The 13990-nt window shown below is 43.2% G+C and overlaps 1 protein-coding gene across 1 annotated transcript; it reads right to left on the bottom strand.

Annotated features, from left to right (window-relative positions):
• Positions 1-1333: 1333 nt before the first annotated feature.
• cmya5 (cardiomyopathy associated 5) lies at positions 1334-13393 on the bottom strand. Its single transcript, XM_085475255.1, has 14 exons — positions 12908-13393; positions 11465-12110; positions 8660-11338; positions 5569-5664; positions 5261-5479; positions 5150-5172; positions 4467-4591; positions 4240-4374; positions 3936-4082; positions 3560-3707; positions 3322-3455; positions 2736-2853; positions 2486-2662; positions 1334-2394 (listed from the first exon to the last, which is right to left on the bottom strand). The coding sequence occupies exons 1-14, from the start codon at positions 13021-13023 to the stop codon at positions 2142-2144; spliced, it is 5016 nt and encodes a 1671-aa protein (XP_085331381.1). The 5' UTR covers positions 13024-13393; the 3' UTR covers positions 1334-2141.
• Positions 13394-13990: the final 597 nt, after the last annotated feature.

Genomic DNA, 13990 nt, shown 5'->3' with positions numbered 1-13990 from the left:
TTTCTGGCTTTTCCCCCCAGTATTGTTGAATATTGTGGCGTGATTGAATAATAGTCAAAATGTCCTCTAACACCAGACAAGAACTTTCTCACAGACTCTCGCCATCCTGTTTAATTTCTGAATGCTGATCTTTCCTCCATCCTCAAACCAAGCCAACGCATCAAGGCATGCTTTTGGGTTTTTCCAGTAACAATTACAGAAGATTTCTCTGTTGCCTGCCGTACCTCTCTGACTGACTGTGATCATTTGTTTAGATGTTGGGAGGATAGAGGGCTCTTTGTCTGGTTTTGGCCTTCAGCCTGGAAAAAATTAATCGCAGAGAAAGCTGAGAGGAAACGACGCATACTTGACTCCAGGTATTGTCCAAGTCGGTCACATGAAGGCGAGTATCCTGCTCAGATTTCTCCTGGATGGTTTGGGAAGCGGGTGCAGTAGCTGGAAATAAATACCACATTTTGGATCTGTTAGAAATTTCAGTCATCTTCTGCCTTTCTGTGCTGGAACAATATGTTTGTCAAGTAATATTAAATAGCATCAAGAAAAATCTGGTGGCTCCAGCAGAGTGTTGTCCACCACAGGAAGGCTGTCCCTCTTCAGAGGGCTTTTCTCCAGGTTCCAGCCGAAAAATCCAGTACATCACATGGAGCATCTGGTCACTGATGTGTTGCATGTGTGTACCCTCCACATTTCTGCTCCCTCCCTCTTTCCATTTTCCCAGAAATGATAAAAGGTGTCAGAGGTGAGTGAGAAGGGGGAAAGGGTGTGATTGCCTGGAAAATAATGATGCAATAACTGCGAATGTCCTCTCCAAAAGCATGTAACTGTGATGACCACTTGTGGCTCACAAACCTTATAAAAGGGGATTTGAAAGTCTAAATATGGGTGGAAATGCGATCTTTAGGACAAAGACCAAAAAAGAAAAAAAGCTTGTCTGGAAAATAATTAGATTTAAGTTTCTTTCTGTGGTCATTTGGTTCAGATCAGGTTTACAGTTCTCTCCTAACTTCCAGAAAGATTATTTTTAAAAAGACAGTAATACAGTTAACGGAGCACCAAGGCCCCCTAGTGGTGACATATTATTAGGAAAATGAGTCAAAACACATCTGCAGCACAGAGGTGTTTGGTTCAAATGAAGGGTCCTTTCTATGTGGAGCTTCCTCCGACAGTCCCTGCAACACACTGGTGTCCGGTCCAGGGTGTACTCTGCCTCTCTGTGACAGCTGAGACAGGCTTCATCAAACCCTGAACCTGATAAGGGGAGGATGGCTGGATGGTAAATGAGTCTAACCAATTAGTTCAGTTGAGCAGATAGAAAAATAATCATGTTCTCTCAGACCAGAAAAATCCGTTTTTACAAGACAGAAGAAGAAAAACAGCTGATCTGCATTTGTTGACAGTCACACATAAGAAACAAAGAACTGATTACATCTCTTTAAAAAGGTTATTTACACAAAACAAACATATTCACATTATGAAACAGTTTAAAAAGTGCCACAGTGTATGTTTGGAGACACAAACTCAGTCCAAAACTTTGTGGTGACAAAAAAAACCCCCAAAAAACCTTGAGTAATAATTTGTTGAAGGACTAATTATGCAGAGGTTGTGTTCAGATGTCTATATGTTATTAGAGCATTTACTAACAGCATCTGTGGTGAAGGGATTGAATGAACTGGGTGAAATTAGAAAAACGTTTACAAAAACAGTAAAAGATTGTCACATGTTTGGTTCAGAATTATAACATTTTTCACATTTCATTTTTCATTCTCGCTCATCAATGGGGGAAATAAATCAAAGCACTTCATTTGAATCCATTTATATGAAATAGAAGCTCTATTTTCTAAATTGAAAGTGTCCTTTTTAGGTTTTTTTTTTAACCTAGATACATATATAATTTGAATTCAATTGCAGAAAACTAGCTTTTAAAGCTTTATGTGGTTGAAGTACTGATAATAATAACTTAGATTTGTATTCCACCTTTCAAGAAACCCAAGGATGCTTGAAGTGATCGTTCTTCTGTCAGCTAACAACACACAAACCCATATATTAGCTTTAGAGGAATCATCTCTTCTACATTATTCTTCAACATTTCAAGAGTCCATCGTGACCTGTAAACTCTCCACTGTGTTAGGCTACTAGCAGAGCTAGCTGTCCTTGGTAAACTCCGGCACCACCGGCACCATGCTGAGCTCCAGGCTGCCAGGCAACTCCAAAGCCAGAGCGGGCTGGCATGGCTGAGTGAAGTTCTGTCTGAAGGTGCCTAATAACTGACCGCTTTGGGCATTGTAGAAAGACAGACGACCGAGCTGGTAGTCCAGGAGAGTGCCCACTCTGTCAGGCGTCTCAGTTACAAACACGCTGGACTGAATATCATTATGGAGTAACTGATACCTGAAACTATAGGGGCAGAAAGACAGAGAAAAGTGGAAGTTAAAGACCAAAACTATCAGAAACATCACAGCAATGGGTGAAAATTCCTTATGTTTACCCTGATGGTGAGGGAGTACACTGCAAACACCAGGACAGGCTGTTTTCCCCCAGTGAGCTGTTTCTGTTGGCTGTGCTGTATGCCACTCCGAGCCTGTAGGCCGTACTTTGTGACACGCTGGTTTCCCAGTAATAGATCCCTCGTGCTGGCAGCAGCTCACCAAGGATGGATGGACATCTTTAGGACACGATGATTTTAAAAAGAGTATTCCTAATAAGGTCTACTGGATGTGTTCTTGGGTTACACTTACTGTGTGTCTGTGAGCGAGGTGGTTTTGTGTGCATCCTGGGAATAGTGCAGAGTGGTCTGGTTCTCTGAGAGCTGGAGAGCAGGATGAGCTGATGCCTTCAGCAGGTGGAACCTCGTGCCTCAAGACAAAAGTAACAGACAGTATAAAAACATAAGCAGGGGAGCAGAGATTCTGTAGGGTGGTTGCACACCTGTGAACATAAAATCATCATAATCAAGATTTCCGTGGACTGTTCTTTTTACCAATTTAAATGAACTCTACCGATTCTGCCAAGTAGAGTAGTATTCAGTCAGAATTATACCAGAAGCTTATTGATGGCTACCAAAAAACATCTCTTGGGTGCAACTTGCTAAGCCTGCATGCATACTTTTGACCCTGTGTGGATTAGAGAAAAAAACAAAACAATTCTTGTTCTCTTGTAAGGCATTAAAGATGTATGCTGCACATCAACAGCATCATTACAGCCTGGAAAAAGAACAATACAAAGAAATCTAAAGCACCACATTACTGTACCATTCATGCCCATGATGTCATGTACATCCTTTAAATTTCTAAACATGATTTGTGAAGTGTGTGTTCTTGATACCTTTTGTGGAAATGAGTGCAGCCTCGCTCTGTTCACTGGCTCCAGCCTCGTTCACAGCTTTGATGTAAAACAGGTAATTCTCACTGGGCTGCAGGAGAATCTTTTGCTCACAGGTTTTGATACCTGAGATGGATCTGGGAGTCACATCAGCAAAAATATATGCACAAACAAACATTTTACATAAACATTTAGTATAGTAACATGTGTCAGTGTGCTTACCGGTCTGGTTAACACCCACCTGAGCCCTTCTCCTTCCAGTTCATACTGTCGGCAGTACTCCAAAGTGTAACTCTGTCCAGGAGCCCGTTCTGCTGAGCTCCACCTCAGAGTAGCTGAATCCCACAGGATGCTGCAGCGCTCTGTGTCGATCACTGGCACTGAAGGAGCTGCCAGAGAGAGACAACTAATGAAAAGTACACCTTTATGGTTTTGCAGGACTTTTCTTGCTTCGTCTGTAAACTACAAACAGCCAGATTGCTTCCAAGCACATTGTCTTAATATAGCAGAGGAGAAATCTGAATTCTGTCAAGCATGTCAGGAAAAAATGAAAGCAGTTCTTCAACTTTTTTATCAGACAACAGATGTGTTGCTATAAGTCCAGCGTGCAGACTGACCAGTTCTGAAGGTGAGTCTCTCGCTGGGCAGAGAACAGCCTGTATAGTTGACAGCCATCACCCAAACCTTGTACATCTTGTCAGATTCTAGGTCCTCCAGGACACAGTAACTCTCCTTTACTGTCACACGGTACTCCTCTGACACAGCTGTGGACCACAGATATAAAACACCTCAAATGTAACCCTGAAGACAAACACCTCCTTACATTTATATACTCAGAAACCTTTTAATTTGTTCACTGTTCAACATCATTATTAGTCTTCCACAATTTTCCAGTTTAAGAAACATCCTGTAAGTATTTACCGCCCTGTGGATCCTCCATGCAGTAGACCTGGAAGCAGTCTATGATATCTCCAGGGTTGACTTTCCAGTAAACTGTGACGCTGGTGCTGGTGGCTGAGCCCGGCTCCTGCGGCAGCAGTGTCGGCCTCTGGGGAACTGAGACACACAGCAGGAAGCTTTATGCCACATATACGTACGTGTGATAGCATGAGATCTGCAAACACAGGGTAAGCTCACAGCAGACCCACCTGGGATTCCTTTTCGCTGTGCGAGGTTGGAGCTTGAAGTGTTGGCCTTGGCATAGTCCTCAAAGACCAGCAGTCCCTTGGGACCCAGCTCCATTGTCGAGGCTGAGTCCAGAGCTGCTGTAAGCCTGACCATAAACCACAACGTGAATCAGCATTAAAGTGTGAGCAATCTGCTCACTTGTCCAACTTTATCATCCAGTTTCCCAGACATAGATTAAGCCTGAACCTAACCTTAAAGAAAAATTCAGTGACGATCTCCATTATAAAGACTGCATTTAATCCATGCCTGGGAAACGCAGCCTATATGTTATATATTTCTATGCTATGGTAGATCAGTTAGAAACCCTCACCCATGCACACACCACATGGATCTTTATTTTGTGGCAATCAGTATAATTATAAAATCTGTCTTCTGATGATACTGACCTTCACACCTCTTGGCAAAACTTTTTGGTGTTAAATTCATGTTTTTGGTTAAATAAATTAGCACTTTTTGACTTTTTGTCACGGCTTCTTAGATATGTAATAATAAAACAAAAATTCACTCATGCATTTTAATATCCAGCATACCGGCATGCTCCACAGGTTGAGGTTCTGGAGGTCAAGCAGCATGCCAAACTGGTTGCCACTAAAGTCCTGGGAAACCACACTCATTCCCAAATCTTTAATTGAAAGCAAATTACCTTGCATGAATGTCTTCAGGCGACTAGTGGGGGAGCAGATTGAAGAAGATTTTATTAGAAATTTGACACAAACCCTCATGAGCAATAAACCCGAGGAGCTTCAGGACTCACGCTGGCCTCAGTCTCAGCCTCTCTGCTTGCGGTCTCCAGAATGGCCTTGGCCGAGTCAATGCTCTCCTGGAAGGAGACAATCTGATCATAGAGCTGCTCCAGCTTGGTCTTCTTTTCCTCCTCCATGCTGACAGACATGTTATTGTACTGCTCCATCACCACATCCATCATCTCCTTGTTCTGAGCCTTCATGGCCGCCTCGCTCTCTATGAACTGATCCTGAGCCAGACGAACAGCAAAGAGAGGCTTTTGATTAAACTCTACCATGAGCTAACAGTGCTGCTTAGAGCAACTAAAGCATGCTTTACCTCCACAGAGTTGTAGGCAAGCTCCAGCTCTGACACCAAGTCCTCGATGTTCTCCGATCTCTCCTGAAGCTCTGAGATCCAACCACTCAGCGACTCCTGTTTTACAAACACTTACAGGTTAAATGAAGCTTGTGCGTAAGTTCAGTAACGAAGATCTGCAATCACTCATCTCCCTGCTTTCCTGGGTGCTCAGCTGCTTTTCTGGTCTTTACATCACTACTGCTTCCCCATCCTGTCAGTCTCAATACTGACATCATTACTCTAGTCCAGTCATCTTCTTGCCCACCTTCTTTGAGCCAATCAGCATCCACTTTGTGTGGTTTAAATCTGTGTCCTCGTCATTCTCCCTTTCAGACTCTCCTCCCCATCTCCACCTCACAGACACCTCAGTTAAAGCTCCATCCAAGAAGGCTTGGATGTAGTCATCATCTTCAGCACCACCAGCATCTAGACTTCGGGGGGCTCCTGTCCTAAATCCTGTCAGTGCTGGGATTTTGTACCACCATCGTCAAAGTCTAATTGCTAAAAAGTTTTTCTGTCTCAATAAATGATGTTCAGTTCTTCCAAGTGATCTCTTCTTATTGAAATATCAGTTGTAAGCACTCTGACAATAATGCAAAGGTGCGAAGTGAAATATTTTGCATATGATGCCAAAGCTGAGCCAAAGCTCTCTCAGAGTTTGTAACCTCAAAAGATTATAAAGTTTTAAAGAAAATCTAGCAGATAAACAAGAATACAGATCTCTTTGTGGGCTGGTATCTCTGCCAGGGTTTCACAGAAGGTGTTTCATCTTTCACAACATTATTAACCAACTGAAAACAACATGCTTTCTTTTTTACTCATGATAACAACTTCTCAATTGCTCTGTCGAGTTCTTTATCTTGTTTAAAGATTAAACAAATCCCTCCCACAAGTTGTTACTATTCAGAGAGATAAAACGGGTTCATCCTGAAGTTAAAATACGAGTCTGCTGCAGCTTTAAGGAGAGCCATCAGAGACGCTATTCCAGGAAGAAGAGCAGCGGCGATTCCCTGTCACCGCTTCAGCACAAGCAGCTCACATTTAACTGGGTCAAGATGTGGTCACTGACCGCTCTCTGCTCTCTGCTAAGAGTCTTAACAGGTGTTTGAAGGAGAACGTGTGAACATACCTGCATACACAACCCTGGGCCAGTCACACAGAGATAGCCTTTAGCTTTACCAACAGCCAGATTTTAGTCATATGTCTGAATGTATTCAAATAAGATTTTTTTTCCAAACAAAAGCCACTTCTTTGAGTTATTAACAATCATGACCACAGTAAATTTTCAAAGAAGTAACTGTGGTCTTGAAAAGGTATTTCCCTTCACACTGCCGGCTCCATAATATTCAACCACAAATTATGGGCCCTGACATCTTAGTTCTAAATTAGTCTGAGGGTCAGCTGGCTAATGTTTGATGCTTAAAATAAGCCAGTCTTTATTTTTCTGAATGCCATGAATTTCTCATCTAAGAGCAGATTTATAACATTACAGAGCACTTTAACACGTGTTTGACAAACAGCCCCCTGTGCATGTAGAAGTGAAGCAGTGCAATGCAATTTCTAGCTTGGAGAACTGGACCGGACACAGGTTTGCTAAGTTTCCTTGGTGAGCATGCCAGGATCAATTTTCCTCCTCTGTGGAGTACTTGAATATACTGCACTTCTTGGTGCTGAAGTCAGACTTAGATTAGAGCTTTGCTCTTTTGATCTTTATGTTGTTTACTCTCTACAGCTGTCAATACTTCACATAAATATGGTGGATCGCACATCATCAAGACCTGGTTCAAATATCAGCTGGAAATGACATTCAATCTTTCTTAAAATTGTTCCAACTTTCTCTTCATTTAAGTGCCAGAAGTCTGACATACCCCTCTCCTGTTGTCAGGTGTTTCCTGACAGACCACATGGAAAAGCCAAAATAACTTATCCCTTAGTGAGGCGTGTGTGTTTAGGCGTTTTCTCTGATTGTTGCAATAAAATGTGTCTTGAACCTTCAGCCTAAAAATGCAGATCTGTGTTTGTTTGCATTTTAATTTGAGGAAAAAGACTAAAATAGCTGATTGTTAGAAGGTTTCATCTCCACACGTGATGGCTGACCCTAAGCTCACCCAGAGGTACAGCGAGAGAGGAAAGCGCGCCTGTGTGTGTGTGTGTGTGTGTGTGTGTGTGTGTGTGTGTGTGTGTGTGTGTGTGTGTGTGTGTGTGTGTGTGTGTGTGTGTGTGTGTACGGATTGCATATCATTTTCTACGTGATGATGTCACACTGGACCTTTGCACCGATCAAAGCAGAGCATTGCATCACTACAATTCAATGTGCTTGGCTGCAGCCTGAGAAGTGGCGGCCTGTTGGCATTGAATGGAAATGTTGACTAATCTAAGACCAGTTTATTATAAACTAATGCCCGTAAAATGTGTGATGTTCATAACAAGAGTTCATAACACTTGTGAGATGTAGGATAATGAGCTGCTATTTGATCGCAGTACTCGTCAGTCATGAGTGTGGTTTTTCTGCTGTGTCAGCAGCTACATGTTTGAATGATGAAACAGTCGGGAGCCACTTTGACCTTCTGGAACCAGAGAAAATAAAAAATGTTGATTTGATTTTACGGTATAAAAACTGGTGTTCTGCTTTGTTCAGTTCATGATGCTGTGCTACTTTTTGTATTGCACTCTATATCATAGTTCAGAAAGGAAACTATATCCTGACTACTGCTCTTGGCTTTGTTTTTAGGCTTTAGGAAATAACCACTGTAGGCTAGGTAACCCCTTACAGGCTGTTTTAGACAAAATCAGGTGAGGTACCATAGAGAGCAATTACTTCAGCATTAGTTGTAGGATGTAGGTCCTTTCCCAGCTGCCATAGGGCGAAAGGCAGAGCACAATCTGGACAGATGGCCGTTCAAATTCACACCAAGAGGTAAATTAGAAACATCAATAAACCTAACCCCGAGAACTGCATCAACCAGAGAGAACCAGACATGGGGGAACATGCAAACTCCACACAGATAGTGCTAACCGCTGCTCCACTGTGCTGCCCTGCGTGTGTAGCTGTGCTTCAATATTAGATTACCTTTATTTCTTCGTAAGCCGTATCCACGGCAGTCACATCGTGGCTGTGATGCTCTCCAGACATGCAGTCTTTCTCTGACATCAGAAATCCACAGGTGAGACAGAACCAGTCCATCCCCTGTAACTCAGCAGCTAACTGGGCCTGCATTTCCTCCTCTGCGTCGATTATTTCATAGTCAGCCTCAATCATTTCTTCTTCTTCTTCTGGGAAATAATCTACCTTCTCTACCACCATCTCTTCATCCTCTTCTTTCTTCAGAGTAGGCTGTGGTAATAGCCCAGCCACATCTCTCTGTGTTTCAGGTTCTGGCATCTCCTTTGCATCCTGTTTAGAAATCACTTCATATTCCATCTCAACATCAGGCACATCTGGGCACTCTGCTAATCCCCAATCTTGCTCCATTTGTTGCTCAACATCCTCTTTGTGCAGATCAACATGTGGAACTAGATCTGCTTTAATAACGCTCGTTTCTTCCATCTCGTGAATCTCTGCCATCTGTTCTACGACTGTTTGTTCAGGATGTATTTCCTCTCTGTGCACTTCATATGAATCCTGTTGGGGAGTAAAGATGATTTTGTCTTCTTCTATGGGTCTCTGAATCTTCGCCTCCTTGGAGTCAGCTTCCTCTACAGGTGCAGGTGGCGAATAGTCCATATCGAAATCATTCCTGGTTTGTTCTTTTTCTTCTGCAGAGGTTTCTGGTTCTACTTTGACTTCAGGCTCCATCATTGTTTCTTCTACTAGTGCCTGAAGTTCAGCTGTGCTGTTAGACTCAGGGAGAGGAACCGTATCTTTCTCTGACCACTGGCTGATCTCTACATCCATCTCTACAGCTTCTCCTTTGGGGACGAGGAGGATTAGCTCATCACCTACGGTCACTATGTCTTGAACCAAAGTCCTACTGGTCTCTGCGGGTACTTTAGAGTTTGTTTTGTCTGATCCACCATCAGCCATGTCTTGTTGTGTCTGCTGAGTTTTAAGGGTTGCATGAAGTTTCTCATCTGCATCTGTCATGACTGGTTCTGAAACAGGCTTGGTTACTTCAATGGACGTGGCTGTGACCTCTAACCCTTCTTTATCCAACTTGTCCTCAGCAGTAGTTTCCCCTGTCAGAGGTTCGTGTCCTTCAGGAATACTTCTCACTTCCTGAAGATCGACACAAACTTGGGTTTGAATCTCTTTTTCATTCACTGCTTTTTCCGTTACCTCCACAACAGTGTGCACTGCAGCATCACAGTCTGTGATAACCTCAACAGGTCCAACGTCTTCGGCTTCTTTGTGCTGTGACGCTGGTGTTTGAGCCGAGGGTTCAGTCAGAGTGAACGTTTCCTGTGTTACAGTCTCAGGTTCCTTCACTTCAGCTAAGTCCTCTGCTTTGGTTACTAGTTCTTCATCAGCAGACTCTATTTTGGTGTCAGAAACAACCTCCTCAGGCAAACTCGTCTTCCAGGCTTCTGCTTGTACTTCAGATATATTGACTGCAGGAGGCACCTCACTGCTTACAGGTGCTTCTATATCTGCACGCACTACAGGTGTCTTCTCATCAGTCTTTTCTAACACCTCCTCACAGGCATGCTCAGGTTCAGTGCAGCTTTGCTCACACTTTTTTTCTTCTTCTCTCTGATGACCCTCACTCTGTTGTGTATGGTCAACTTTACAGTCCGCCTGGTGAGTTTCAGGAAGTGGCTTTTCTGAGCTGCACTCAGAAGACTCGGTCTTGTCTGTCTTATCTTCAAGCTTCATTTGTTGATCTTCTATTTTTTTCTCTGGTGGTTTAGACTCTTGACCTGAATCTTCCGAGGTCACTCCTATAGTCTCCTCCTGAGTAGCCTCAGAGAGTTGCACTTCCTGCACCTCTGGTTCCTCCTTCTTTACCTTTTCTTTCTTTTCTTCTTCTGGCACTCGTATTAAACATCCCGTCATTTCAAACTTACTCTGCGGCCACATCATCCTTCCTTCGCTCTCACTGGCCACCGGCTCCGGTTGAACATCCAGCGTAGGAGATTCGTCTTTTAAAATGAACTTCTCCAGGTACCCATGTGCCTCCTCTGAATCTGACAAACGTCTCCTGTAAGACTTCTCAGATGCCACGCTCTCTGCCTCAGAGTATTCCTCATCACTCTTCCTCCTCTCACCCACAGCATCCTCGTAAAGGTCAGAGTACATGAAGGACATGGCAGTGGGCTCCTCCAGCAGGATCGGGTCAATGATCTTAGGAGGTCCAGGAGAGATAAAGATGGGCGTGAGAGTGGTCTCTTCACTCTCAAACAACACTGATCCGCTCCCTTTCGTTGACCTCTGGCTTTCTCGTCTGCTTCTCATCCCTCCTTGGCTTTCAGTCTTGTCTTCTTCTCTCTGATGTAGTGCATCAGCAGGAAGTCCTTCTCCATAGAAGACCTCATCAAGGTGTTCCCCAACTATATCTACGTCCGAAACAAATACGAAAGAGTCCTCAGATGCAGAGGGGGCGCCTGTGGCTGTTTCTCCAGCAGGCTTTTGTTCCTCAGCTTGGAGTTTTGCTGCAGGCTGTTTAAACTCCTCCTGCAGCTCTGCTTGTTCTCCAGAAGCCACCACATCCAAAAGGGTAAACTTCTCGAAATAGTCAATGTCACCGGTGCTTTCTCTCTGAGTGGGTGTGTGTCCACGCTCTGTGTCTGCTGATGGCTGAGAAGAATCTTGCTGTGGAGAAATTAAAATCAGCATCTCAATCCAAAAAGTGCACTGTAACACTTAAACTGACAAATGAAGCATAATAAAGATCACAAAGTTCATTATAACAATCTTTCAAATGAAACAGAAAAGTACCTCCTGGTGTTCCAGTATTTCCTCCCCCTCTGGCAGGACTTGATTATGTTGCAACGTCCACTCAATGTGATTATGAGACTTGATCTTTGGAGTCTGATCCAGATAAGACAAATTGTCCTGCAGCTCTGTACTCTCCTCCTCGTCCACAGTGGGTAGTTTAGAGGGGACTCTAATGTTAAGAATCTCATAGCCCTCTGAAATCAAACTAAAAAGCTGCTGATCTTTGCTTTTGATTTCCTCCAAGTCCGTCTCTGTTTTGCTGTTTTCCTGCTTGACATTGGGAAGTGAAACCTCTGCCATCTCCGGTCTCTCCACGCCTAGAGCTGAAGCCGATCTTGAGCTACCAGGTCGGCTCAGCCTGTCCCCGAGCCTACTGCTTCTTCCTCCAGACCTCGTCCTCCTGCGGACTACTTTCTCCTCATCAAAGACGATGGTGATCTTTCCTGCAGCTCCAGAGCCCTCCATACTGTAAGCTTCAGAGGTGGAGCTCGTCTCAGAGGCCCACGGAGTAGAGCAGCGGCTAGAGGCCGTCTCCCAAACAATACCACTGTCCTCGCTCTGAACTGTTACCATCGAGAACGACGGATCCACCATTAGGCATTGGAGCTTGGGCTTCACCGATGGGTCCTGGACAACTTCTCGGAGACTGAAGGAGAGAGGAATTGACAGAGTGAGAGGAATGAGGAGGGAGGAAGGAAAGGCATGACTGCAAGAGGAGATCTTTTTTGGCACAGCTCATGGAAATATAACCTGAGGACAAAGCAATTAATCAAATCAAAACATATTCGAGCAACATTTTGGACTACCGAGGCAGCTGAGTTAATCTAAGATGAAAGCACAGTAACACCAGTTAATCTTTTCTCAAGATGATCACTTGAGATTTGCAGATCTCCAGCATTAGACCAGGTGTTTGGTGCGGAGCTGCCAGTGAGAGTGATGATCTGAAAAAATAATGATCTGATGCGCTCTGAGCCATCCCTCCGGCTATGAATACACCAGAGCCCCCTGAAAGGTGACGTCCCAAGGCGTCATTCATGTAATATTAGAAAAGCGAAGCCTGGCCTTCTGGGATGCATCCAACATATCAGTTTCTTCTACTATTTATGAAATGGGAAGAATAAGTAGAGGAAACTAGTATAAAAATGAGATGTAAAACATGTTGTGGTGAACAACATCGAACATTGATATAGCTGCCACACCGACACTTCTTTACGTGATTATTTAAGGCATTAAGTTAGATTAATGGAGATTAATGGAAACTAAATTGAGTTTATGTTTTCCAGATGGAGATGAGCTACATCTTCTCCTTTCCTTGTTTATAACAAATTATTTGATGCTAAGAAGCTCAGAGACAAAGAGCTAACATTTTAAAAAAAAATCACTCTAAAACAGAGATAATATGAATAAAAATGAGGTTATTCAGATTCTTTTTTTGTAAATCACCTGTTTTGTAGCTCTTCCAATTCATCTTCATCATCCTGGCTCATGACATCTGAAGCTTCACACTGAAACTCCTGCAGCTCCGTCATCTCCGAATACAGACTCTCACATTCGTCCATCTTGGTAATTTCCCCCGAATCTTCTCTTTTCAACTCCAAGTATTGTTTTTTAGAGTCCTCCTGATGTTTTGAGTCACTCTGAATTGGTAGTCGGTCCGCCTGTTTGTGTCATTCTAAGTTGGGAGATGTCCATCTGACTCAGCGAAGGACAGAAATAGACAGAGCCGGGAATGAAAAGTGGGGAGTCAAGTAAGACAAGGGCAAAGCAATTGGTGGGGGTGCATATCAGTAGAGACTGAGTCAAACACACAAACAGCGAACATTAAGAATTTAGAGTTTCAAAATTTTTTAAAAAGCAGTGTTTCATTGCACCTTTGTGTGTGCCAGTGGCAGCTGATATGACGATATGACTTTAAGTTCAAAATCCCCTTCCCCCAGTTAAATATAGGCCATGTGCTGAAACACTACGCCTGCCACCCCGCTGCTGGTGGCAACACACACCCACATATCTTGTAAGCTATCTAACCGCTGACCAGAACTATACAGGAGTCATAAAACAAGTTGTAATAGAGCGTCAAACCATAGAACAAAAAGCAAGCGGCACACTGCTGCCAGAGGAGGCTGCAAATAATATAATAAAAAAGATCATAATTTCTCTAAAGAGCTTTAGAAAAGATTATACACATAAGCTTGTGAAGGGTGAGGTTGAATAAACTGCATTACCTTGAGGAAACCAAAGATCACCGACTTGTCACATCCATGGATATGATTGTTCCAAGTTAAGCACAGCGCATGTGGATTGATGCAGAATAAATAAAATATTGTATAACTGGTTAATGATGTGTCTTTGAATGGTTGCATCACTGTGCTTGGGAAATTCTCTTAATACAGCTGAGCAAAAGTCTTTTAAGCCTTATATTTTGCTAAGAAAATGGGAAATAAATGCAGAGATTTTCTGTCCAAGTGTGCTTTAATTCATTTGTTGTGTTTGTGATCATTTTCATGCTGAAAAATTAAGCTGTTGCCA

Source organism: Copadichromis virginalis, linkage group LG12, assembly GCF_057382275.1.
Source record: "Copadichromis virginalis isolate Kocher_CV1m ecotype Utaka linkage group LG12, C_Virginalis_male_GT1.1, whole genome shotgun sequence".
Classification (NCBI taxonomy): Eukaryota; Metazoa; Chordata; class Actinopteri; order Cichliformes; family Cichlidae; genus Copadichromis; species Copadichromis virginalis.
The sequence above is the reverse complement of the archived record's forward strand: the minus strand, read 5'-3'. Positions and strand labels throughout refer to the sequence as shown.

Bases quoted from the DNA above. Each gene is read 5' to 3' on its own strand.
- cmya5 (XM_085475255.1), bottom strand. From the start codon at position 13,023: ATGGACGAATGTGAGAGTCTGTATTCGGAGATGACGGAGCTGCAGGAG. The intron at 4,375-4,466 runs GTGGGTCTGCTG...TGTGTGTCTCAG, and splicing joins ACAGCGAAAAGGAATCCCAG to TTCCCCAGAGGCCGACACTG. The intron at 3,456-3,559 runs GTGGGTGTTAAC...TGTGACTCCCAG, and splicing joins CTGGAAGGAGAAGGGCTCAG to ATCCATCTCAGGTATCAAAA.